General features: G+C 49.6%; 1 protein-coding gene across 1 annotated transcript in view; it reads left to right on the top strand.

The window, feature by feature from the left end:
* The window catches only part of LOC147091152 (hydroperoxide isomerase ALOXE3-like), a 203557-nt gene that overhangs the window by 99456 nt on the left and 76402 nt on the right, over nt 1–27699 (top strand). Inside the window, exons 5-6 of the mRNA XM_085977623.1 lie at nt 12077–12180; nt 23060–23232. Coding sequence (XP_085833749.1) covers nt 12077–12180; nt 23060–23232 — 277 coding nt within the window. The remainder of the gene's footprint in view (nt 1–12076; nt 12181–23059; nt 23233–27699) is intronic.

The following is a 27699-nucleotide window of genomic DNA, read 5'->3' as shown; positions in this document are numbered from 1 at the left end:
ACTCTCCCTGACCACTGTCTCAATCACTCTCCCCCTGACCACTAACTCCATCCCTCCCCCTGACCACTGTCTCAATCACTCTCCCCCTGACCACTGTCTCAATCACTCCCCCTGACCACTGTCTCAATCACTCTCCCCCTGAACACTGTCTCAATCACACTCCCCCTGACCACTGTCTCAATCACCCTCCCCCTGAACACTGTCTCAATCACTCTCCCCCTGAACACTGTCTCAATCACTCTCCCCCTGACCACTGTCTCAATCACTCTCCCCCTGACCACTGTCTCAACCACTCCCCCTGACCACTGTCTCAATCACTCTCCCCCTGACCACTGTCTCAATCACTCTCCCCCTGACCACTGTCTCAATCACTCTCCCCCTGAACACTGTCTCAATCACACTCCCCCTGACCACTGTCTCAATCACTCTCCCCCTGAAAACTGTCTCAATCACTCTCCCCCTGAACACTGTCTCAATCACTCTCCCCCTGAACACTGTCTCAATCACACTCCCCCTGACCACTGTCTCAATCACACTCCCCCTGACCACTGTCTCAATCACTCTCCCCCTGAACACTGTCTCAATCACACTCCCCCTGACCACTGTCTCAATCACACTCCCCCTGACCACTGTCTCAATCACTCTCCCCCTGACCACTGTCTCAATCACTCTCCCCCTGACCACTGTCTCAATCACTCTCCCCCTGACCACTGTCTCAATCACTCTCCCCCTGAACACTGTCTCAATTACACTCCCCCTGACCACTGTCTCAATCACTCTCCCCCTGACCACTGTCTCAATCACTCTCCCCCTGACCACTAACTCCATCCCTCCCCCTGACCACTGTCTCAATCACACTCCCCCTGACCACTGTCTCAATCACTCTCCCCCTGAACACTGTCTCAATCACTCTCCCCCTGACCACTGTCTCAATCACTCTCCCCCTGACCACTGTCTCAATCACTCTCCCCCTGACCACTGTCTCAATCACTCCCCCTGACCACTGTCTCAATCACTCTCTCCCTGACCTCTGTCTCAATCACTCTCCCTGACCACTGTCTCAATCACTCTCCCCCTGAACACTGTCTCAATCACTCTCCCCCTGACCTCTGTCTCAATCACTCTCCCCCTGACCACTGTCTCAATCACTCTCCCCCTGACCACTGTCTCAATCACTCTCCCCCTGACCTCTGTCTCAATCACTCTCCCTGACCACTGTCTCAATCACTCCCCCTGACCACTGTCTCAATCACTCTCCCCCGACCTCTGTCTCAATCACTCCCCCTGACCACTGTCTCAATCACTCTCCCCCGACCTCTGTCTCAGTCACTCTCCCCCAACCACTGTCTCAATCACTCTCCCCCTGACCACTGTCTCAATCACTCCCCCTGACCACTGTCTCAATCACTCTCCCCCGACCTCTGTCTCAATCACTCTCCCCCTGATCACTGTCTCAATCACTCTCCCCCTGACCACTGTCTCAATCACTCCCCCTGACCACTGTCTCAATCACTCTCCCCCTGACCACTGTCTCAATCACTCCCCCTGACCACTGTCTCAATCACTCTCCCCCTGACCACTGTCTCAATCACTCTCCCCCTGACCACTGTCTCAATCACGCCCCCTGACCACTGTCTCAATCACTCTCCCCCTGACCACTGTCTCAATCACTCTCCCCCTGACCACTGTCTCAATCACTCCCCCTGATCACTGTCTCAATCACTCTCCCCCTGACCACTGTCTCAATCACACCCCCTGACCACTGTCTCAATCACTCTCCCCCTGAACACTGTCTCAATCACTCTCCCCCTGACCACTGTCTCAATCACTCCCCCTGACCACTGTCTCAATCACTCTCCCCCTGACCACTGTCTCAAGCACTCTCCCCCTGAACACTGTCTCAATCACTCTCCCCTGAACACTGTCTCAATCACTCTCCCCCTGAACACTGTCTCAATCACACTCCCCCTGACCACTGTCTCAATCACACTCCCCCTGACCACTGTCTCAATCACTCTCCCCCTGAACACTGTCTCAATCACACTCCCCCTGACCACTGTCTCAATCACACTCCCCCTGACCACTGTCTCAATCAATCTCCCCCTGACCACTGTCTCAATCACTCTCCTCCTGACCACTGTCTCAATCACTCTCCCCCTGACCACTGTCTCAATCACTCTCCCCCTGAACACTGTCTCAATCACACTTCCCCTGACCACTGTCTCAATCACTCTCCCCCTGACCACTGTCTCAATCACTCTCCCCCTGACCACTAACTCCATCCCTCCCCCTGACCACTGTCTCAATCACACTCCCCCTGACCACTGTCTCAATCACTCTCCCCCTGAACACTGTCTCAATCACTCTCCCCCTGAACACTGTCTCAATCACTCTCCCCCTGAACACTGTCTCAATCACTCCCCCTGAACACTGTCTCAATCACACTCCCCCTGACCACTGTCTCAATCACTCTCCCCCTGACCACTGTCTCAATCACTCTCCCCCTGACCACTGTCTCAATCACTCCCCCTGACCACTGTCTCAATCACTCTCCCCCTGACCACTGTCTCAATCACTCCCCCTGACCACTGTCTCAATCACTCCCCCTGACCACTGTCTCAATCACTCTCCCCCAACCACTGTCTCAATCACACTCCCCCTGACCACTGTCTCAATCACTCACCCCCTGACCACTGTCTCAATCACTCTCCCCCTGACCACTGTCTCAATCACTCCCTCTGACCACTGTCTCAATTACTCTCCCCCTGACCACTGTCTCAATCACTCTCCCCCTGAACACTGTCTCAATCACTCTCCCTGACTACTGTCTCAATCACTCTCCCCCTGACCACTGTCTCAATCACTCTCCCCCAACCACTGTCTCAATCACACTCCCCCTGACCACTGTCTCAATCACTCACCCCCTGACCACTGTCTCAATCACTCTCCCCCTGACCACTGTCTCAATCACTCCCTCTGACCACTGTCTCAATCACTCTCCCCCTGACCACTGTCTCAATCACTCTCCCTGACCACTGTCTCAATCACTCTCTCCCTGACCTCTGTCTCAATCACTCTCCCTGACCACTGTCTCAATCACTCTCCCCCTGAACACTGTCTCAATCACTCTCTCCCTGACCACTGTCTCAATCTCTCTCTCCTTGACCTCTGTCTCAATCACTCTCCCTGACCACTGTCTCAATCACTCCCCCTGGCCACTGTCTCAATCACTCCCCCCCGACCTATTTCTCAATCACTCTCCCCCAACCACTGTCTCAATCACTCTCCCCTGACCACTGTCTCAATCACTCCCCCTGACCACTGTCTCAATCACGCCCCCTGACCACTGTCTCAATCACTCTCCCCTGACCACTGTCTCAATCACTCCCCCTGACCACTGTCTCAATCACTCTCCCCCGACCTCTGTCTCAATCACTCTCCCCTGACCACTGTCTCAATCACTCTCCCCCGACCTCTGTCTCAATCACTCTCCCCTGACCACTGTCTCAATCACTCCCCCTGACCACTGTCTCAATCACTCCCCCTGACCACTGTCTCAATCGCTCTCTCCCTGACCACTGTCTCAGTCACTCTCCCTGACCACTGTCTCAATCACTCTCCCCCTGACCACTGTCTCAATCACTCTCCCCCTGACCACTGTCTCAATCGCTCTCTCCCTGACCACTGTCTCAGTCACTCTCCCTGACCACTGTCTCAATCACTCTCCCCCTGACCACTGTCTCAATCGCTCTCCCTGACACTGTCTAAGGTTGAACCAGACAGTTTGAAGCCTTGGTGACCTTTTGACCCTGAGATGAGCTTACGACCCTATATCCGTTCCCTCACCAAGACTGCCTACTTCTACCTCCGTAATATCGCCCGTCTCCACACTGCCTCAGCTCATGATCGGAGACGTGAGTCCAAATCCCACCACGGCAGCTGGGAAATTTAAATTCAGTTAATTAAATAAATCTGGAATAAAAAGCTAGTGTCAGTAATGGTGACCATGAAACTACCGGATTGTCGTAAAAACCCATCTGGTTCACTAATGTCCTCTAGGGAAGGAAATCTGCCGTCCTTACCCGGTCTGGCCTATATGTGACTCCAGACCCACAGCAATGTGGTTAACTCTTAACTGCCCTCTGAAATGGCCCAGCGAGACACTCAGTTGTAACAAACCTCTACGAAAAACAATAAGAATAAAAAAAACAGACAGACCCCCCGGCATCGACCTCGGCACCAGCTACGGCCACGGCAACGGCACACCCAGCCCAGTCGACCCTGCAATGTCCTCCTCATCAACATCTGGGGACTTGTGCCAAAATTGGGAGCGCTGTCCCACAGACTGGTCAATCAACAGCCTGACATAGTCATACTCACAGAATCATACCTTTCAGCCAATGTCCCAAACTCCTCCATCACCATCCCTGGGTATGTCCTGTCCGACCGGCAGGACCGGCCCACCAGGGGTGGCGGCACTGTGGTATACAGTCGGGAGGGAATGGCCCTGGGAGTCCTCAACATTGACACCGGACCCCATGAAGTCTCATGACTTCAGGTCAAACATGGGCAAGGAAACCTCCTGCTGATTACCACCTACTGCCCTCCCTCAGCTGATGAATCAGTACTCCTCCATGTTGAACACCACTTGGGAGAAGCACTGAGAGTAGCAAGGGCACAGAATGTACTCTGGGTGGGGGACTTCAATGTCCATCACCAAGAGTGGCTCGGTAGCACCACTACTGACCGAGCTGGCCGAGTCCTGAAGGACACAGCTACCAGACTGGGCCTGTGGCAGGTGGTGAGAAAACCGAGGGGAAAACCTCCTTGACCTCGTCCTCACCAATCTACCTGTCACAGATGCATCTGTCCATGACAGTATTGGTAGCAGTGACGACATTGTGGAAACAAAGTCCCATTTTCACAATGAGGACACTCTCCATCGTGTTGTGTGGCACTACTACCGTGCTAAATGGGATAGATTCAGAACAGATCTAGCAGCTCAAAACTGGTCATCCACAAGGTGCTGTGGGCCATCAGCAACAGCAGAATTGTATTCCTCCACAATCTGTAACCTCATGGCCTGGCATATCCCTCTCTCTAACATTACCACCAAGCCAGAGGACCAACACTGGTTCAATGAGGACTGTAGAAGAGCCTGCCAGGAGCAGCACCAGGCGTACCTAAAAATGAGGTGCCTGTAACATTTGCATATTGAATTATCATTAGCCCGCAGGCATCTGTAAGGAATACCTATTATATTCACATGTGATCACATGCTGAGTTGTCATTGGCCTGCAGGCATCTGTAAGGACTGCTATTGTTTAGAAAACCCAGGGGGTCCTGACTCCATCTTGTCCACACGGTGCTGTACTGCTGTGAGTCAGATCAGACCTGATGCTTCATTAAAAGAGTTTAAACTATAATACTCCGTTGTCCTGCAATTTATTTTTTTTGTACGAAGTGTGCAAAACAAGACAGTGCCAACCTGGTGAAGTTACAATACAGTACTACATACATGCTAAACAGCGGAAGCAGCATGTTAGAGTCAGAGCCAAGCAATCACACAACCAATGGATCAGATCAAAGCTCTGCAGTCCTGCCACATCCAGCCATGAATGGTGGTGGACAATTAAACAACTAAGGGGAGGAGGAGGCTCCATTAACATCCCCATCTTCCATGATGATGGAGCCCAGCACACGAGTGCAAAAGACAAGGCTGAAGCGTTTGCAACCATCTTCAGCCAGAAGTGCTGAGTGGATGATCCATCTCGGCCTCCTCCTGAGGTCCCCACCATCACAGAAGCCATTCTTCAGTCAATTCGATTCACTCCACGTGATATCAAGAAATGGCTGAGCGCACTGGATACAGCAAAGGCTCTGGACCCCAACAATATCCTGGCTGTAGTGCTGAAAGCTTGTGCTCCAGAACTAGCTGGGCTTCTAGCCAAGCTGTTCCAGTACAGCTACAACACTGGCATCTACCCGACAATGTGGAAAACTGCCCAGGTATGTCCTGTCCACAAAATGCAGGACAAATCCAACCCGGCCAATTACCGCCCCATCAGCCTACTCTCACCTTCCATGACTTTGCTGATGATTGTCAGCGACAGTGCTATCAAGCGGCACTTACTCACCAATAACCTGCTCACTGAGGCCCAGTTTGGGTTCCGCCAGGACCACTCGGCTCCAGACCTCACGACAGCCTTGGTCCAAACATGGACAAAGGAGCTGAATTCCAGAGGTCAGGTGACAGTGAGTGCCCTGGACATCAAGGCAGCATTTGACCGAGTGTGGCATCAAGGAGCCCTAGTAAAACTGAAGTCAATGGGAATCAGAGGGAAAACACTCCACTGGCTGGAGTCATACCCATCACAAAGGAAGATGATTGTGGTTGTTGGAGGTCATTCATCACAGCCCCAGGACATCACTGCAGGAGTTCCTCAGGGCAGTGTCCTAGGCTCAACCATCTTCAGCTGCTTCATCAATGACCTTCCCTTCATCATAGGGTCAGAAGTGGGGATGTTCGCTGATGACTGCACAGTGTTCAGTTCCATTTGCAACTCCTCAGATAGTGAAGCAGTCTGTGCCCGCATGCAACAAGACCTGGATAACATTCAGGCTTGGGCTGATAAGTGGCAAGTAACATTCGCCCACACAAGTGCCAGGCAATGACTATCTCCAACAAGAGAGAGTCTGACCACCTCCCCTTGACATTCAACGATTCCCCCATCAACATCCTGGGGGTCACCATTGACCAGGAACTTAACTGGACCAGCCACATAAATACTGTGGCTACAAGAGCGGGTCAGAGGCTGGGTAATCTGCGGCAAGTGTCTCACCTCCTGATTCCCCAAAGCCTTTCCACCATCTACAAGGCACAAGTCAGGAGTGTGATGGAATACTCTCCACTTGCCTGGATGAGTGCAGCTCCAACAACACTCAAGAAGCTCAACACCATCCAGGACAAAGCAGTTTGCTTGATTGGCACCCCATCCACCACCTTCAACATTCACTCCCTCCACCACCAGCGCACCGTGGCTGCAGTGTGGACCATCTACAAGATGCACTGCAGCAACTCAGCAAGGTTTCTTCGGCAGCACCTCCCAAACCTGCGACCTCTTCCACCTAGAAGGACAAGGGCAGCAGGCGCATGGGAACACCACCACCTCCAAGTTCCCCTCCAAGTCACACACCATCCTGACTTGGAAATATATCGTCGTTCCTTCATCGTCGCTGGGTCAAAATCCTGAAACTCCCTCCCTAACAGCACTGTGGGAGCACCTTCACCACATGGACTGCAGTGGTTCAAGAAGGCGGCTCACCACCACCTTCTCAAGGGCAACTAGGGATGGGCAATAAATGCTGGCTTTGCCAGCGACGCCCACATTCCATAAACGAGTAAAAAAAGATTCTGCTGCTGAAACCCTCATCCATGCCTTTGTTACCTCTAGACCCGACTTTTCCAACACTGTCCTGGCCGGCCTCCCACCTTGCAACCTCCGTAAACTTCAGCTCGTCTAAAACTCTGCTGCCCCGTGTCCTAACTTGCACTGAGTCCCGTTTACCCATCACCCCCTGAGCTCGCTGACCTACATTGGCTCCCAGTCCGGCAACGCCTCGATTTTAAAATTCTCATCCTTGTTTTCAAACCCCTCCGTGGCCCTCGCCCCCCCCTCCCTATCTCTGTAACCTCCTCCAGCCCTACAACCCTCCCTATCTCTGTAACCTCCTCCAGTCCTACAACCCTCCCTATCTCTGTAACCTCCTCCAGTCCTACAACCCTCCCTATCTCTGTAACCTCCTCCAGCCCCCCCTCCCTATCTCTGTAACCTCCTCCAGCCCTACAACCCTCCCTATCTCTGTAACCTCCTCCAGCCCCTACAACCCTCCCTATCTCTGTAACCTCCTCCAGCCCCTACACCCCTCCCTATCTCTGTAACCTCCTCCAGCCCCTACAACCCTCCCTATCTCTAACCTCCTCCAGCCCCTACAACCCTCCCTATCTCTGTAACCCCCTCCAGTCCTACACCCCTCCCTATCTCTGTAACCTCCTCCAGTCCTACAACCCTCCCTATCTCTGTAACCTCCTCCAGCCCTACACCCCTCCCTATCTCTGTAACCTCCTCCAGCACCCCCCTCCCTATCTCTGTAACCTCCTCCAGCCCCCCCCTCCCTATCTCTGTAACCTCCTCCAGCCCTACACCCCTCCCTATCTCTGTAACCCCCTCCAGTCCTACACCCCTCCCTATCTCTGTAACCTCCTCCAGCCCTACAAACCTCCCTATCTCTGTAACCTCCTCCAGCCACTACAACCCTCCCTATCTCTGTAACCTCCTCCAGCCCCTACACCCCTCCCTATCTCTGTAACCTCCTCCAGCCCTACAACCCTCCCTATCTCTGTAACCTCCTCCAGCCCCTACAACCCTCCCTATCTCTGTAAACTCCTCCAGCCCTACAACCCTCCCTATCTCTGTAACCTCCTCCAGTCCTACAACCCTCCCTATCTCTGTAACCTCCTCCAGCCCCCCTCCCTATCTCTGTAACCTCCTCCAGCCCTACAACCCTCCCTATCTCTGTAACCTCCTCCAGCCCCTACAACCCTCCCTTATCTCTGTAACCTCCTCCAGCCCTACAACCCTCCCTATCTCTGTAACCCCCTCCAGTCCTGCTCCCCTCCCTATCTCTGTAACCTCCTCCAGCCCTACACCCCTCCCTATCTCTGTAACCTCCTCCAGCCCCCCCCTCCCTATCTCTGTAACCTCCTCCAGCACCCCCCTCCCTATCTCTGTAACCTCCTCCAGCCTTACACCCCTCCCTATCTCTGTAACCCCCTCCAGTCCTACACCCCTCCCTATCTCTGTAACCTCCTCCAGCCCTACAAACCTCCCTATCTCTGTAACCTCCTCCAGCCACTACAACCCTCCCTATCTCTGTAACCTCCTCCAGCCCCTACACCCCTCCCTATCTCTGTAACCTCCTCCAGCCCTACAACCCTCCCTATCTCTGTAACCTCCTCCAGCCCTACAACCCTCCCTATCTCTGTAACCTCCTCCAGCCCTACAACCCTCCCTATCTCTGTAACCTCCTCCAGCCCTACAACCCTCCCTATCTCTGTAACCTCCTCCAGCCCTACAACCCTCCCTATCTCTGTAACCTCCTCCAGCCCTACAACCCTCCCTATCTCTGTAACCTCCTCCAGCCCCTACAACCCTCCCTATCTCTGTAACCCCCTCCAGTCCTACACCCCTCCCTATCTCTTTAACCTCCTCCAGCCCTACACCCCTCCCTATCTCTGTAACCTCCTCCAGCCCCCCCCTATCTCTGTAACCCCCTCCAGTCCTACACCCCTCCCTATCTCTGTAACCTCCTCCAGCCCTACACCCCTCCCTATCTCTGTAACCTCCTCCAGCCCCCCCTCCCTATCTCTGTAACCTCCTCCAGCACCCCCTCCCTATCTCTGTAACCTCCTCCAGCCCTACACCCCTCCCTATCTCTGTAACCCCCTCCAGTCCTACACCCCTCCCTATCTCTGTAACCTCCTCCAGCCCTACAAACCTCCCTATCTCTGTAACCTCCTCCAGCCACTACAACCCTCCCTATCTCTGTAACCTCCTCCAGCCCCTACACCCCTCCCTATCTCTGTAACCTCCTCCAGCCCTACAACCCTCCCTATCTCTGTAACCTCCTCCAGCCCTACAACCCTCCCTATCTCTGTAACCTCCTCCAGCCCTACAACCCTCCCTATCTCTGTAACCTCCTCCAGCCCTACAACCCTCCCTATCTCTGTAACCTCCTCCAGCCCTACAACCCTCCCTATCTCTGTAACCTCCTCCAGCCCTACAACCCTCCCTATCTCTGTAACCTCCTCCAGCCCCTACAACCCTCCCTATCTCTGTAACCCCCTCCAGTCCTACACCCCTCCCTATCTCTGTAACCTCCTCCAGCCCTACACCCCTCCCTATCTCTGTAACCTCCTCCAGCCCCCCCTCCCTATCTCTGTAACCTCCTCCAGCACCCCCCTCCCTATCTCTGTAACCTCCTCCAGCCCTACACCCCTCCCTATCTCTGTAACCCCCTCCAGTCCTACACCCCTCCCTATCTCTGTAGCCTCCTCCAGCCACGACAACCCTCCCTATCTCTGTAACCTCCTCCAGCCCCTACACCCCTCCCTATCTCTGTAACCTCCTCCAGCCCTACAACCCTCCCTATCTCTGTAACCTCCTCCAGCCCCTACAACCCTCCCTATCTCTGTAAACTCCTCCAGCCCCTACACCCCTCCCTATCTCTGTAACCTCCTCCAGCCCTACAACCCTCCCTATCTCTGTAACCTCCTCCAGCCCTACAACCCTCCCTATCTCTGTAACCTCCTCCAGCCCTGCAACCCTCCCTATCTCTGTAACCTCCTCCAGCCCTACAACCCTCCCTATCTCTGTAACCTCCTCCAGCCCTACAACCCTCCCTATCTCTGTAACCTCCTCCAGCCCTACAACCCTCCCTATCTCTGTAACCTCCTCCAGCCCTACAACCCTCCCTATCTCTGTAACCTCCTCCAGCCCTACAACCCTCCCTATCTCTGTAACCTCCTCCAGCCCTACAACCCTCCCTATCTCTGCAACCTCCTCCAGCCCCTACAACCCTCCCTATCTCTGTAACCTCCTCCAGCCCTACAACCCTCCCTATCTCTGTAACCTCCTCCAGCCCTACAACCCTCCCTATCTCTGTAACCTCCTCCAGCCCTACAACCCTCCCTATCTCTGTAACCCCCTCCAGTCCCTACACCCCTCCCTATCTCTGTAACCTCCTCCAGCCCTACAACCCTCCCTATCTCTGTAACCCCCTCCAGTCCCTACACCCCTCCCTATCTCTGTAACCTCCTCCAGCCCTACACCCCGCCCTATCTCTGTAACCTCCTCCAGCCCCTACACCCCTCCCTATCTCTGTAACCCCCTCCAGTCCCTACACCCCTCCCTATCTCTGTAACCTCCTCCAGCCCTACACCCCTCCCTATCTCTGTAACCTCCTCCAGCCCCCTACAACCCTCCCTATCTCTGTAACCTCCTCCAGCCCCTACAACCCTCCCTATCTCTGTAACCTCCTCCAGCCCCTACAACCCTCCCTATCTCTGTAACCTCCTCCAGCCCCTACAACCCTCCCTATCTCTGTAACTTCCTCCAGCCCCTACACCCCTCCCTATCTCTGTAACCTCCTCCAGCCCCACAACCCTCCGAGATCTCTGCGCCCCTCCTATTCTGCCCTCTTGCGCATCTCCGATTTCCATCGCTCCACCATTGGTGGCCGTGCCTTCAGCTGCCTGGGCCCCGAGCTCTGGAATTCCCTCCCTAAACCTCTCCGCCTCTCTACCTACCTCTCATCCTTTAAGATGCTCCTTAAAACCGACCTCTTTGACTAATTTTTAGTCCCCTGTCCTAATATCTCCTTATGTGACTCAGTATCCAATGTTGTTGATACTGTGAAGCACCTTGGGGACATTTCACTATGTTAAAGGTGCTGTATAATTGCTAGTTGCTGTTGTTGTGATGGTACAGACCTGGCCATAGAGGCTCAGGACCAAACCAGGAGCAGCCTTCGCTTCCTCCGTCACTGGGGCTCCTGAAGTCATTTTGACATGCAGCAGTAAAAGTTTCCACTTTTCTTCGAAACTTATAAATTCTCACAGGACTAGACAGACTAGATGCTGGTAGGATGTTCCCGATGGTAGGGGAGTCCAGAACCAGGGGTCACAGTCTAAGGATAAGGGGTAAGCCATTTAGGACTGAAATGAGGAGGAATTTCTTCACCCAGAGAGGGGTGAACCTGTGGAATTCTCTACCACAGAAGGCGGTTGAGGCCAATTCATTAAATATATTCAAGAAGGAGTTGGATATATTTCTTAAGGCTAAAGGGATCAAGGGATATGGGGAGAAGGCAGGGACAGGGTACTGAGTTTGGATGATCAGCCATGATCTCATTGCATGGCGGAGCAGGCTCGAGGGGCCGAATGGCCGACTCCTGCTCCTATCTTCTATGTTTCTATGTTATTGCATTTGATTGTAACATGTTTTTGTTAACTCAGCATTTTAGAACTTGGCCTGAACCCACTGAAAAAGTCTAAGGAGTTATGGAATAAATTGGGTGACATCCGTAAACAGTGTGACTTCAGCAGTATTCCAGTCTCAGGTACTTCCTAACAATGTCGAGTGGTCCACTGGCATTTTTAGATAAACAATGGGGCTGTCAACTCATTCTTTCTCAGTAACTGGAAACCATTGCACCTTTTATCAACATCATTAATCCAGCTTTGCATAACCTAAACACAACTATTTGATTTATCTCATCTTCTACGTTGTTGAATCTTGTTTTCTCTGGGGTCATGTGCCTCACCCTTCACATAGGTTTCTTGGAATCCATGAAACTTGGAACCTTTGCATGCTTGAGAGTCCACTGCCTGTCAGGAATGACAAACTGTAGGCTGAATGTTTGCCAAGTGAGAATCCAACACACCCTACAAATGCAGCTTGCAAACATATCCGCTTTGCTTCAACGGTAACAGTCTTGCCTCTAGGTCAGAAGGATGTGGGTTTGAGACCCGCACTGATATTGACCTGAGGGGAATGGCCTTCCTCTCACTGGTGCTAAGTAGAATCATCGAATAGTACAGCACAGAAGGAGGCCATTCGGTCCATTGAGTCTGCACCAGCTCTTTCAAAAAGCAATCAATTAGTTCCACTCCAGTTTATTAACTGCTTTGTTAACCTGTCCTGCCTCTTTCAAAGACTTGTGCACAAACACCCCCAGGTGAATATACTCAACGACTGAGCCTCCACAGCCCTCTGGGGTAGAGAATTCCAAAGATTCACCACCCTCTGAGTGACTCGGAGACTAGGGTCCTCAATTTAAATAAAGGAAACTACGATGGTCTGAGGAGCGAGTTGGGTAGGATTGATTGGGGAATTGCACTCAAAGGGTTGATGGTGGATAGGCAATGGCAAACATTCAAAGACCGAATGGATGAACTACAGAATTTGTTCATCCCAGTTTGGCATAAAAATAAAACAAAAAAGGTGACCCAACCGTGGCTAACAAGGGAAATTAGGGATAGCATAAGGTCCAAGGAGAGGGCATATAAATTGGCCAGAAAAAGCAATAATCCTGAGGATTGGAAGCAGTTTAGGATTCAACAAAGGAGGACAAAGGGATTAATTAAGAGGGGGAAAATAGAATATGAGAGTAAGCTTTCAGGGATCATAAAAACTGACTGTAAAAGCTTTTATAGATATGTGAAGAGAAAAAGATTGGTGAAGTCAAGCATAGGTCCCTTGCAGTCAGAATCGGGGGTATTTATAATGGGGAACAAAGAAATGGCAGACCAACTAAATACATATTTTGCTTCTGTCTTCACAAAGGAGGACACAAATAACCTCCCAGAGATGCCGGGGAACATAGGGTCTGATGAAAGGGTGGAACTGAAAGAAATCAGTATTTGTAGGGAAATGGTGTTAGGAAAATTGATGGGACTGAAGGCCGATAAATCCCCAGGGCCTGATAATCTACATCCCAGGGTACTTAAGGAAGTGGCCCTAGAAATAGTAGATGCATTACTGGTCATCTTCCAGAACTCGATAGACTCTGGAACGGTACCCATGGATTGGAGGGTAGCTAATGTTACCCCACTATTCAAAAAAGGTGGTAGAGAAAAGGCGGGGAATTACAGACCGGTAAGCTTGACATCGGTAGTGGGGAAAATGCTAGAGTCCATTATAAAAGATGTAATAGCAGAGTACTTGGAAAGCAGTGACTGGATCGGACAAAGTCAACATGGATTTACAAAAGGTAAATCATGCTTGACTAATCTACTGGAATTTTTTGAGGATGTAACTGATAAAATAGATAAGGGAGAACCAGTGGATGTGGTGTATTTGGACTTTCAGAAGGCTTTCGATAAGGTCCCGCATAAGAGATTAGCGTGCAAAATTAAGGCACATGGGATTGGGGGCAAGGTATTGACTTGGATAGAGAACTGGTTGGCGGACAGAAAGCAAAGAGTTGGAATAAACGGGTCGTTTTCCGAGTGGCAGGCAGTGACTAGTGGGGTACCGCAAGGATCGGTCCTAGGACCCCAGCTGTTCACAATATATATTAATGATCTGGACGAGGGAATTGGATGTAATATCTCCAAATTTGCAGATGACACAAAGCTGGGTGGGAGGGTATGCTGTGAGGAGGATGTCGTGAAACTCCAGTACGATTTGGACAGGTTGGGTGATTGGGCAGAAACATGGCAAATGCACTATAATGTGGATAAATGTGAGGTTATCCACTTTGGTGGCAAAAACAGGAAGGCAGGTTATTATTTGAATGGCAATAGATTGGGAGAAGGGGAAGTGCAAAGAGACCTGGGTGTTCTTGTGCACCAGTCGCTGAAGGTAAGCATGCAGGTGCAGCAGACGGTTAAGAAGGCAAATGGTATGTTGGCCTTCGTAGCAAGAGGGTTCGAGTACAAGAACAAGGATGTCTTGCTGCAGTTGTACAGGGCCTTGGTGAGACCGCACCTTGAGTATTGTGTGCAGTTTTGGTCACCTTACCTAAGGAAGGACGTTCTTGCCATGGAAGGAGTGCAGCGAAGATTCACCAAGCTGATACCTGGGATGGCAGGAATGACGTATGAGGAGAGATTGTGTCGATTGGGCTTATACTCACTGGAGTTTAGAAGATTGAGAGGGGATCTCATCGAAACCTATAAAATTCTGTCAGGCCTGGACAGACTAGATGCAGGAAGGATGTTTCTGATGGCCGGGGAGTCCAGAACCAGGGGTCACAGTCTAAGGATAAGGGGTAAGCCATTTAGGACTGAAATGAGGAGGAATTTCTTCACCCAGAGAGTGGTGAACCTGTGGAATTCTCTGCCACAGAGGGCAGTTGAGGCCAATTCATTAAATATATTCAAGAAGGAGTTGGATATATTTCTTAAGGCTAAAGGGATCAAGGGATATGGGGAGAAGGCAGGGACAGGGTACTGAATTTGGATGATCAGCCATGATCTCATTGAATGGCGGAGCAGGCTCGAAGGGCCGAATGGCCTACTCCTGCTCCTATCTTCTATGTTTCTATGTTTCTATGAAGAAATTTCTCCTCATCTCAGTCCTAAATGGCCGACCCCTTATTCTGAGACTGTGACCCCTGGTTCTAGACTCCCCAGCCAGGGGAAACATCCTCCCTGCATCTACCCTGTCAAGTCCTGTAAGAATTTTGTATGTTTCAATTAAGTCACCTCTCATACAACTCTAGAGATTGTAGGCCCATTCTACTCAATCTCGCCTCATAGGACAATCCCCCCATCTCAGGAACCAGTCTGGTGAACCTTCGTTGAACTCCCTCTATGGCAAATATATCCTTCCTTAGGTAAGGAGACCAAAACTGTGCACAATACTCCAGGTGTGGTCTCACCAGGGCCCTATATAATTGCAGTAAGACGTCTTGGCCTAGAAATTCACTATAGCCTCGTTTGGGGTGCCAGCCTCACCAGGGCGCTAAAAGTAGCGCCCCGGAAGCAGTCACGACCGCCCGCCGGAAATTCAGTTGGCGCGCCCCAGAGGGAAGCGCGGCGCTACTGGAGGCGCCCTGCATCCCTCTTGGGGCGCTGCAACTGAATATCGCTGCGCAACGTGCCGCAGCGCCACACGCTGCAGCACGGTGCGCTACAGTACTGCAGGCCTTCCTCCCCTTCTTAAAGGGGAGGGGCCTTGTGCAGCGCGATCGAGGATCGCGAGTGCCGGCAAAAGAGCCCGGCACCGAGGAGAAGTGCCGGGCTCTTGAAACGCAGTCGGCACTCCGCGGGGGGGGGGCGCTCAGGAGGCCGGGGACAGCAGCGCGGAGAGGTGCTGGCAGGCGGCCAGCAACAAAAATGGCCGCCCCGCACCTCCTTTAATTAGCGCCTCTACCGCCGCAGGTAGGCCCCACTGAACCGGTCGCACATAGCGTCCGGCGTTAAAGCAAGGGGCGCATCTAAATATCGCGATCGGGGCGTTAGCGGGGCGCTGCGCACACCGATGATGTCATCGGTAGTGGCGCAGCACTAACGGCTAGCGCCGCCATTAGTGTCCCGCTGAATGTAGCGAGAGGCGTAGACAGTGGCTTCTGACCCACTTAGCGCCCTCTTAAAGCGCTAACGGGTGGTGCAGCCCACTGAATTTCTAGGCCCTTTACTCTTATACTCAAATCCTCTTGTAATAAAGACCAACATACCATTTGCTTTCCTAATTGCTTGCTGTACCTGCATGTTAACTTTCAGTGATTCGTGCACAAGGGCACCCAGGTCCCTCTGAACACCAACATTTCCCAATCTCTCACCATTTAAAAAATACTCTGATTCTCTGTTTTTCCCACCAAAGCGGATAACTTCACATTTCTCTACCTTATATTCCATTTGCCATGTTCTTGCCCACTCACTTAGCCTGTCTATATCCCCTTGAAGCCTCCTTGCATCCTCCTCACAACTTACATTCCCACCCAGCTTTGTATCATCAGCAAACTTGGATTTATTACATTTGGTCCCCTCATCCAAATCATTGATACAGATTGTGAATAGCTGAGGCCCAAGCACTGATCCTTGCGGTACCCCACTAGTTACAGCCTGCCAACCCGATAATGACCCGTTTATTCCTACTCTCTGTTTCCTGTCCGTTAACCAATCCTCAATCCATGCTAGTATGTTACCCCCAATCCCATGAGCCCTAATTTTGTTTAATAACCACTTGTGTGGCATCTTATCGAATGCCCTCTGAAAATCCAAATACACCACATCCACTGGTTCCCCCTTATCTATTCTGCTAGTTACAACCTCAAAAAACAAATTTGTCAAACACGATTTCCCTTTCATAAATCGAATTGACTCATCTTCTACGTTCTTGAATCTTGTTTTCTCTGGGGTCATGTGCCTCACCCTTAATATAGGTTTCTTGGAATCCATGAAACTTGGAACCTTTGCATGCTTGAGTGCCGACTGCCTGTCAGGAATGACGAACTGTAGGCTGAATGTTTGCCAAGTGAGAATCCAACACACCCTACAAATGCAGCTTGCAAACATATCAGCTTTGCTTCAACGGTAACAGTCTTGCCTCTAGGTCAGAAGGATATGGGTTTGAGACCCACACTTATATTGACCTGAGGGGAATGGCCTTCCTCTCACTGGTGCTAAGTAGAATCATCGAATAGTACAGCACAGAAGGAGGCCATTCGGTCCATTGAGTCTGTACCAGCTCTTTCAAAAAGCAATCAATTAGTTCCACTCCAGTTTATTAACTGCTTTGTTAACCTGCCCTGCCTCTTTCAAAGACTTGTGCACAAACACCCCCAGGTCTCTTTGCACCCTCTTTAAAATTGTACCCTTTTTAGCTGGTACTGTCTCTCCTCATTCTTCCAACCAACTTTAATCACTTCATATTTCTCTGCATTGAATTTCATCTGCCATGTGTCTGCCCATTCCACCAAGCTGCCTGTGTCCTCTTGAAGTCTATCGCCATCCTCCTCACTGTTTACTACATTTCCAAGTTTTGAAATTGTGCCCTGTGCCAAGTCATTAATATATATCAAAAACAGCAGTGGTCCTAGTGTTGGGGAATGCCACTGTATACCTTCCTCCAGTCTGAAAAACAGCCATTTACCACAACTCTCTGTTTTCTATCCCTAAGCCAATTTTGTATCCATGCTGCTACTGCCCCTTTTATTCCACGGGCTTCAGTTTTGCTAACAAGTCTAATATGTGGTACTTTATCAAAACGCCTTTTGAAAGCCCATACATGCATCAATCACACTGCCCTCATCCACCCTCTCTGTTACCTCATCAAAAAACATGATTTGCCCTCAACAAAACCGTGCTGGCTCTCCTTTATTAGTCTACTAGCTGGGGGGGCCCGGCGTTGCCAGGGCAGTTTAGAGGGCCGCGCGGCTGACGGCCGGCCGCTGCCACTCCCCCGCTCTGTGTCTCGGGCCGCGCGGTTGACGGCCGGCCGCTGCCGCTCCCCCACTCTGTGTCTCGGGCCGAGCGGTTGTCAGGCCCGGCCCGAGTGACCCCATCGGCCCGAGTGACCCCAACTCACCTCCCGCTCCGGCGGGCCGATGCAGCTGCCCCGCTCGCTGTTGAGGAAGAGCAGGGGGAAAAATGGTGGCTACGTTTCGGGAGGCTGCAGGATTAGGTCCCGCCTGTGACGCACCGATTGGTCAACCATCAGGTCACTGAACTGTAGGATTGGTCAACCATCACGTCACTCAACGCTAATGAGCGGTAGGATTGGTCAACTGCTAATGAGCGGATTTTTGAAAGTTTTTTGTATACTGTCAGAACAATCTTTGTCTGACCAAAAAGTAAATATACCTATGACACTCTCCTGATCATCAGCTTTCTATTGATATAACATATGTGTAGGTACGCTCTATAACTTTTGAGTGTATAGTGGACAGACAGACAGACGGACAGACACCACTATCCTTTTTTTAAAATATATAGATAGATGCTTGTCCAAGTGGCTGTTAATTTTCACTCGGATTACTGGGGGGCAATTTTAATTACCGATGGTCTGGGAGTGGGTGGGGAGGTGACGGAGATCCAGTGGCGCATGGGCAATCCAGAAGTCTGGGTTTCCCCGCATGCTGTGGCGATTTAACTTCAATGAGAAATTCTACCTCATCTCCACTTTCCTGAACTATCCCCATATCTCTTGATTCCCTTAATATTCAAAAATCTATCGATCTATCGGGTGGGGGTGGTGGGGGGTGGGATGGCTTGCAGGGAACATAAAAACTGACTGTAAAAGCTTTTATGGATATGTGAAGAGAAAAAGATTGGTGAAGTCAAGCGTAGGTCCTTTGCAGTCAGAATCAGGGGAATTTATAATGGGGAACAGAGAAATGGCAGACCAATTAAATACATACTTTGGTTCTGTCTTCACAAAGGAGGGCACAAATAACCTCCCAGAGATGTCGGGGAACATAGGGTCTGATGAAAGGGAGGAACTGAAAGAAATCAGTATTTGCAGGGAAATGGTGTTCGTGAAATTGACGGGATTGAAGGCCGATAAATCCCCAGGGCCTGATAATCTACATCCTAGGGTACTTAAGGAAGTGGCCCGAGAAATAGTAGATGCATTGCTGATCATCTTCCAACATTCGATAGACTTTGGAACAGTACCTATGGATTGGAGGGTAGCTAATGTAACCCCACTATTCAAAAAAGGTGGTAGAGAGAAAACGGGCAATTACAGACCGGTAAGCCTGACATCGGTAGTGGGGAAAATGCTAGAGTCCATTATAAAAGATGTAATAGCAGAGCACTTGGAAAGCAGTGACAGGATCGGACAAAGTCAACATGGATTTACAAAAGGTAAATCGTGCTTGACTAATCTACTGGAATTTTTTCAGGATGTAACTGGTAAAATAGATAAGGGAGAACCAGTGGATGTGGTGTATTTGGACTTGCAGAAGGCTTTCGATAAGGTCCCGCATAAGAGATTAGCGTGTAAAGTTAAGGCACATGGGACTGGGGGCAAGGTATTGACTTGGATAGAGAACTGGTTGGCAGACAGAAAGCAAAGAGTTGGAATAAACGGCTCTTTTTCCGAGTGGCAGGCAGTGACTAGTGGGGTACCGCAGGGATCAGTCCTTGGACCCCAGCTATTCACAATATATATCAATGATCTAGACGATGGAACTAGATGTAATATCTCCAAGTTTGCAGACAACACAAAGCTGGGTGGGCGCGTGTGCTGTGAGGAGGATGCTGAGAAGCTCCAGGATGATTTGGACAGGTTGGGTGATTAGGCAGAAGCATGGCAGATGCAATGGGCCAGAAATTCCAGAACGGGGCTTGCAGCGCGTGCAAGCCCCGTATTTGCACTTACCCCGCGCTCCTGCCGATCAGCTTCTGGGACGCCTGAACTTGGAGAAATAGAAAGCACATTCCCGGGCAGCGTATGACGTCACGCCGCCCAGGAGTGCAGCCAGCGCGGACCCAGGAGCATGCAGTGTAAGTGAGACACGCCCCTTGAGGTCTCAGTTTCACTGGACACGCCCCCAATGTTTCTGTCAAGCTGCTTTGCTTTTTTACATGCAAAGCAGCAGTTTAAATAGGTTTTTGGAAGTTTTTTGAAGATTTTGGTAACTTTTATAAACTTTTTAAAATGTTTACATTATTTTGAGTAATCTGAAGTAGTTTTAAAGAGAATTAAAGCAATTTAAAGACTTTTAAAAGCCCTGAAAGAATTTTTTTAATTCCATTTATTTATTTAGCAATGTCGTCGTCATACGTGTCTTCACACTGTTCCCTTTGGGGAACTGTATGAAGTGGTGGAAGGATTTATGGCCGTGATTAACGCTCATTCCGTGACCGTAACCACCTTTGAACCAGCCATTAGGGCGGTTAGTCCTATGGCGGGAGGGTTTTACGGGCTCCCACAAGCTATACAAGGAGGGGGGGCCACCCACACCCACGGACGCAAATATCCCACTGGATGTCAACCCAGAATTTAGAGCCGGAGCTCCGACTCCACTTGCCGGGACTGTCTGGAGCGGGGTTCGAAACCCTACCCTGATCTGGCCCAGCGGCGGGGATCCTACCGCTATGACAAACGCCCAATCCGATTAGCAACGTGAAATGGCAGCATAGGGCTCCAGTCACGGGGAGGGAAAAGGCGCAGGAAACGTATGGGTGTCACCTTTTGTGCGGAGTGGGCCTTTTGCGTAGCAGTAAGCATCCCCGCCGCTGGGCCAGAAGGAGTAGGGTTTTGAACCCCACTCCAGACAGTCCCGGCAAGTGGAGTCGGAGCTCCAACTTTAAATTCTGGGTGGACATCCAGCGGGATACTTGCGTCCGTGGGTGTTGGTGGCCCCCCCCCCCTCAGATGGGTTGTGGGAGCCCGTAAAACCCTCCCGCCATAGGACTAACCACCCTAATGGCTGGTTCAAAGATGGTTACGGTCACGGAATGAGCGTTAATCACGGCCATAAATCCTTCCACCACTTCATACAGTTCCCCAAAGGGAACAGTGTGAGGATACGTCCGATGATGACCTCTTGTGCAATGCACCTCCTTGGACCCTCAGTCGCAGATGCGAGGGGGCAAGTCGTGCAAGTGTTAAATTTTTTATTTTATTGACATGTAAAATGTTGGCCCAATAATTCCCTTCCAAATGCGCTAGTACGGTCGGGGTACTTACGCATCTGGCCGGATGAAATGCCGGTTTTCAGCATGCACAGTGCATGTGGGGAAAACCGGCATTTCCTGTCCTCTGAACGAAGGGGTTCAGAGGCAGAACGCGTGCGACTGCACATGCAGCGCTGTGCGCAGTATAATTCGCCGCTTTCATTAATGCTTTCAGTGAGGTCCAGTCATTACAACTTACACATGAAAAAAGCATGGGTACAGTTGCTACAGAGGCTGCGGAGGAAGATATTTCTTATCGTGGAGCTTCTGAAAGTATGTATGTCTGTATATATTCCTTTGCGTGTTATGTATATATTCCTTTACTTATGTGTATGAATGTATTATTTAATTATGACTTTCAGAGAAAGTAACTTATTGGAAAATCGTAATTAAAAACATACATTCATAGTAAAGGAATATAAAACATACATACATATACGTAAAGGAATATATGTGGACATACATACATAACTCATTCTCACATTCCATTCACACAGCCACAATTGCTCCTTCTACCTACCGTTCTGAAAACCCTTTAAAAAAAAAAAAAAAAATTTAACTTTAAAACTTACTTAAAATTTCTTAAAATAACTTCCCTCCCTTTCCCAAACAAAAATATTGCATTTCAAAAGCTCCACGATAAAATATATCTTCCTCCGCAGCCAATGAACCACTTTACACTTGCTTTTTTTCAGTGTAACTTCTAAGGACTTAACCTCACGGATTTCATGAATGAAATCCACGAAGTTCACTGCGCAAGTGCTGCCTGTGCAGTCGCACGCGCTCGAGGTCTGGAAATGCCAGCGTTCCCCGCATGCGCTGTTCATGCTGAACGCCGGCATTTCCAACGGCCAGAAGCGTGAGTAAGCCGACCGTACTCACGCTTCTGGCCTGGAATTTCTGGCCCAATATAACGTGGATAAATGCGAGGTTATCCACTTTGGTGTCAAAAACAGGAAGGCAGATTATTATCTGAATGGCAATAGATTGGGAGAAGGGGAAGTGCAACGAGACCTGGGTGTCCTTGTGCACCAGTCACTGAAGGTAAGCATGCAGGTGCAGCAGGCGGTTAAGAAGGCAAATGGTATGTTGGTCTTCGCAGCGAGAGGGTTCACGTACAGGAACAAGGATGTCTTGCTGCAGTTGTACAGGGCCTTGGTGAGACCGCACCTTGAGTATTGTGTGCAGTTTTGGTCGCCTTATCTGAGGAAGGATGTTCTTGCCATGGAGGGAGTGCAGCGAAGATTCACCAGGCTGATACCTGGGATGGCAGGAATGACGTATGAGGAGAGATTGGGTTGATTGGGCTTATACTCGCTGGAGTTTAGAAGAATGAGAGGGGATCTCATTGAAACTTTAAAAATTCTAACAGGACTGGACAGACTAGATGCAGGAAGGATGTTCCCGATGGTCGGGGAGTCCAGAACCAGGGTCATAGTCTAAGGATAAGGGGTAAGCCATTTAGGACAGAGATGAGGAGGAATTTCTTCACCCAGAGAGTGGTGAACCTGTGGAATTCTCTACCACAGAAGGCAGTGGAGGCCAATTCATTAAATATATTCAAGAAGGAGTTGGATATATTTCTTAAGGCTAAAGGGATCAAGGGATATGGAGAGAAGGCAGGGACAGGGTACTGAATTCACCTCAGTGGGTGGCAGTTGGAAATCGCCCCCACTCAGTTGCCGCTTGCCTGAGAACCTGTCCTGTGTGATAAACGGGGAAGATCCGCAGCGGTATTAAAGGGAGAGTCCATTTATGGTATGAACTGTTTGGTTTGCAAAGAATTGTACCATCATGGATCACTGCTGCTATTGAATGTAATTTACACTGAGATGAACGATGTGCCCACTTTGTCCCATACAGCGTATGTTGTGAAACACTGGAAGGAAGACACGTTCTTTGGTTACCAGTACCTGAATGGATCGAACCCTGTGCTAATCAAGCAATGCAGAGCCATCCCATCAAAATTCCCTGTTACGGGTGAAATGGTCTCCCCCTCTCTTGGTCCAAGCACCTCGCTCCAGCACGAACTCCAGGTAGGTGTGGAGAAACCGCACCGTTACACAGCATCTCATCATTGTAAATAAACTTCGTCCAGCACAGTGTTAAAGAGGAGCTGGGCTCCAAAGGCCAGTTACCAGGGTGGAATGTGGCAGTGACGTCAGGTGGTGCAGTAAGCCCAAAAACAAAGCTTCACCTCATTATCAGTCATTTCACAACCCAGATGATTTGATAGGTTTAAACAACAACAACAACTTGCATTTATACAGCGCCTTTAACGTAGTAAAACATCCCAAGGCGCTTCACAGGTGCGATTGTCAGACAAAATCTGACACCGAGCCACATAAGGAGAGATGAGGACAGCTAATTAGGACAGCACAGGGGTAGGTTTTTAAGGAGCGTCTTAAAGAGGAGAGAGGTAAAGAGGTGGAGAGGTTTAGGGAGGGAATTCCAGAGCTTAGGGCCCAGGCAGCTGAAGGCATGGCCACCAATGGTGGAGCGATGAAAATCGGGAGGATGCGCGAGAGGCCAGAATTGGAGGAGCGCCGAGATCTCGGAGGGTTGTGGGGCCGGAGGAGGTTACAGGGATAGGGAGGGGGGCGAGGGCCATGCAGGGATTTGAAAACGAGGATGAGTATTTTAGAATCGCGGCGTTCCGAGCACAGTGGCCAGGGAGAGGGTTGGGGCCAGTGGCTAGGGAACGGAGTTCGTGACGGGGACTGAAGTCTTTGGCCATGGTCAAAGTCACAGAGATTCCCCATCATCCCTGAGTGGTCCGAATCTTTCTTTAACTATTCCTTTGCTTAATAAAGCCTTTGCTATTTCCTTTTATATTATCTGCTCGTCTTTTTCACATTTACTTTTAGTCCTTTTTAATCTCCCTTTTCATCTCCTCACTATACATTTGCTATATTCTTCATGATTTTCTTCGGTTCTTATATCTTTTTAAAGTGGTTTATCCCCAGAACTCTTTGACATGCCACCTTTCTGCCAATCTATTCATCTCTGTTTTGATGATCCTCACTCCAATCTCTCATCATTTGCGAACGTTTCTGCCATTTCGTTTGGGCCATCTCTGTCTTTCGAACTAAAACTTATGCTTTTCCCGTTCGGCTTCCTTACCTTTGAACCGAACGGTTAATTTGCTGTTCGTCACCTGTTCTCGAACTCCCACGTCAATTATTGGCCCCACTTCATTTCGTAGTACAAAATCAATCACCGCTGCATTCCTTGTTGGATGAGAAACATTCTGTTGGCTGCCATTCTAATCTCATGTCCTTTCTTTGCCCCTCTTATTTTCTTTTTCACTTCTCCTCTGACCTTTCTATATATAACCTGATTCTCAGATCTATTTGCAACCTGACATCTGTCATACGCGTTCTTTTTCTACTTCATCGTATTCTCTATCTCTTTTGTCATCCAGGGAGCTCTGACTTTAGTTGCCCTGCCTTTCCCCCTAGTGGGAATGTACCTCAACTGTACCCGAACTATTTCCTCTTTAAAGGCAGCCCAATGTTCCATTACAGTTTTGTCTGCCAATCTTTGATTCCCGTTTACCCGGGCCAGATCCGTTCTCATCCCACTGAAATTGGCCTTCCCCCAGTTAAACATTTTTAGTCTCCCTGTTCTTTTCCATAGCTAATCTAAACCTTATGATATTATGATCACTGTTCTCTAAATGTTCCCCTACTGACACTTGCTCTACTTGACCCACCTCATTCCCCAGAACCAGATCCAGCAATGCCTCCTCCCTCGTCGGGCCGGAAGCATACTGATCAAGAAAGTTCTCCTGAACACACTTCAGAAATTCTTCCCCTTCTCTGCCCTTAACATTATTACAATCCCAGTCTATATTAGGATAGTTGAAGTCCCCCATTATTACTACTTTATAGTTCTTGCATCTCTCTGTAACTTCTCTGCAAATTTGCCCTTCCATATCTTTCCCATTAATTGGTGGTCTATAGAACACACCTAGTAGTGTAATGGCACCTCTATTATTTAACTCTAGCCATAGAGATTGTCCTTGACCCCCTCCAGGACATCCTCCCTCTCCAGCACTGTAACATTCTCCTTGACCAATACTGCCACACCACCTCCTGTCTTTCCTCCCTTCCCTATCTTTCCTGAACACCTTATAACCAGGAATATTTAATACCCAATCCTGTCCTTTTTTGAGCCAAGTCTCACTTACTGCCACCGCATCATATTCCCAGGTGGCTATTTGCGCCTGCAGCTCACTTACCTTGTTTACTACACTTCGTGCGTTCACATACATCCACTGTAAACCCATCTTAGACCATCCTGTATTCTCTCTTAGTTTGACCCTTTAACAAATCCATGTTGGCTGTCACTTGTTCTTCCTGGATTACGGTCTCTAAACGTTTTCCCACCACCGATGTTCGGCTGACTGGCCTGTAGTTACCTGGTTTATCTCTCTTCCCTTTTTTGAACAAGGGGGGAAACATTTGCAACCCTCCAGTCCTCCGCCACCACTCCCATATCTAAGGAGGATTTAATGATTGTGGCCAAAGTCTTTGCTACTTCCACCCTTACTTCCCTCAGCAAGCTAGGATGCACCTGATCCGGAACAGGTGACTTTTTTTGGAGCACTGCCAACCATTTAAGTACCTCCTCTTTATCTATTTTTATCATCTCCAATTCCTCTACCCCCTCCTTTTCTGTGAAATAAGCAGCATCCTCTTCCTTAGTGAAGACAGATGCAAAGTCCTCATTTAATACCTATGGTAATCTGGGATGTAATGCTTAAGTTATCCACCAGATGGAGACAAATATTAAGGGATCATATTTACCAGTATTAAGGTACTGTCCTGGCACACCACTTATTAAGGTAGTGGCATTGCATTCTGGGTATGACTCAGAGGTTGATCCTCCATCTTGGTGATCGCACAGTAAGAATTGGAAGTGCTTTGCCTGTAGCTGTAAGAGATGTTTCTCTGCTACATATGTATAATTAAACAGTTGAGTTTTGGTTCCTGAAGTCTGGCTTATCTCAGTTTCTGACCTTACCACTCGGCTATCACAATACCTCAGCCACTCCCTCTGCCTTCTCAAGATCTCCTTTTTGGGCCCTAATTGGCCCCACCCTTTCTTTGACTACCCTTTTACTCTTCATATGTTTTTAAAAGACCTTTTATGTTACCCACTAATCTTTTCTCATACATTCTCTTTGCCCCATTGATTTCCTTTATCAGATTGCCTCTGCAATTTCTGTATTCTGCCTGATTCTCGACTCTAGTATGATGCTGACGCTTATCATAAGCCTCCTTTTTCTGTTTAATTTTATTCCCAATTTCTTTAGTCATCCAGTGAGCACTAACTTTGGATGTCGGTTCTTTCCTCCTCTCACGAATGTGTCTACTCTGTACCCACATTGCCTCCTCCTCGACAGTCTCCCATTGCTCGTTTACTGTTTTACCCGATAATCTTTGTTTCCATTCCACCTGGGCCAGATCCCTTTCGGCTCCCTGAAATTAGCCCTCTTCCGATTGAGTATCTTAGCCTTTGATTGTTCCTTGTCCTTTCCATAACTACTCTAAACCGAATGAAGTAACAACAGACAATGCTGGAAACACTCAGCAGGCCAGGCAGCATCCGTGGAGAGAGAAACAGAGTTAACGTTTCAGGTCTGGGACCCGTCATCAGAACTGGAAACAGCTGGAGATGGAACAGGTTTTAAGCAGGTACAGAGACAGGGAGGGGAGGAAGGAATTGAAGGAATATTTTGTACTAAGGTAAGAGGCAGGAAAGATAAAATGTTGCAAATGGGGATAGCAAAATCATACAGCATGAAAAATGGGGGCAGGGGTTATTATCTGAAATTGTTGAAGTCAATGTTGAGTCCAGAAGGCTGTAAAGTGCCCAATCGAAAGATGAGGTGCTGTTCCTCGAGCTTACGTTGAGGTTTATTGGAACAGTGTAAGAGGCCGAGGACAGAGAGATCAGAGCGGGAGTGGAGCGGTGAATTAAAGTGACAGGTGACCGGAAGCTCAGGGTCACCCTTACGGACTGATATTGTGATCAGTCTTTGCTCCAGTCACTCACTGAACACATTGTGTTGCTGTCCCAGTGCTCACTCCAGTCACTCACTGAACAGATTGTGTTACTGTCCCAGTGCTCACTCCAGTCACTCACTGAACACATTGTGTTGCTGTCCCAGTGCTCACTCCAGTCACTCACTGAACAGATTGTGTTACTGTCCCAGTGCTCACTCCAGTCACTCACTGAACACATTGTGTTGCTGTCCCAGTGCTCACTCCAGTCACTCACTGAACAGATTGTGTTGCTGTCCCAGTGCTCACTCCAGTCACTCACTGAACACATTGTGTTGCAGTCCCAGTGCTCACTCCAGTCACTCACTGAACACATTGTGTTGCTGTCCCAGTGCTCACTCCAGTCACTCACTGAACACATTGTGTTGCTGTCCCAGTGCTCACTCCAGTCACTCACTGAACACATTGTGTTGCTGTCCCAGTGCTCACTCC

Source organism: Somniosus microcephalus, unplaced genomic scaffold (assembly GCF_052327205.1).
Source record: "Somniosus microcephalus isolate GS21.2 unplaced genomic scaffold, FLI_Smic_1.0 unresolved_chr4, whole genome shotgun sequence".
NCBI classification, from domain to species: Eukaryota; Metazoa; Chordata; class Chondrichthyes; order Squaliformes; family Somniosidae; genus Somniosus; species Somniosus microcephalus.
The sequence above is the reverse complement of the archived record's forward strand: the minus strand, read 5'-3'. Positions and strand labels throughout refer to the sequence as shown.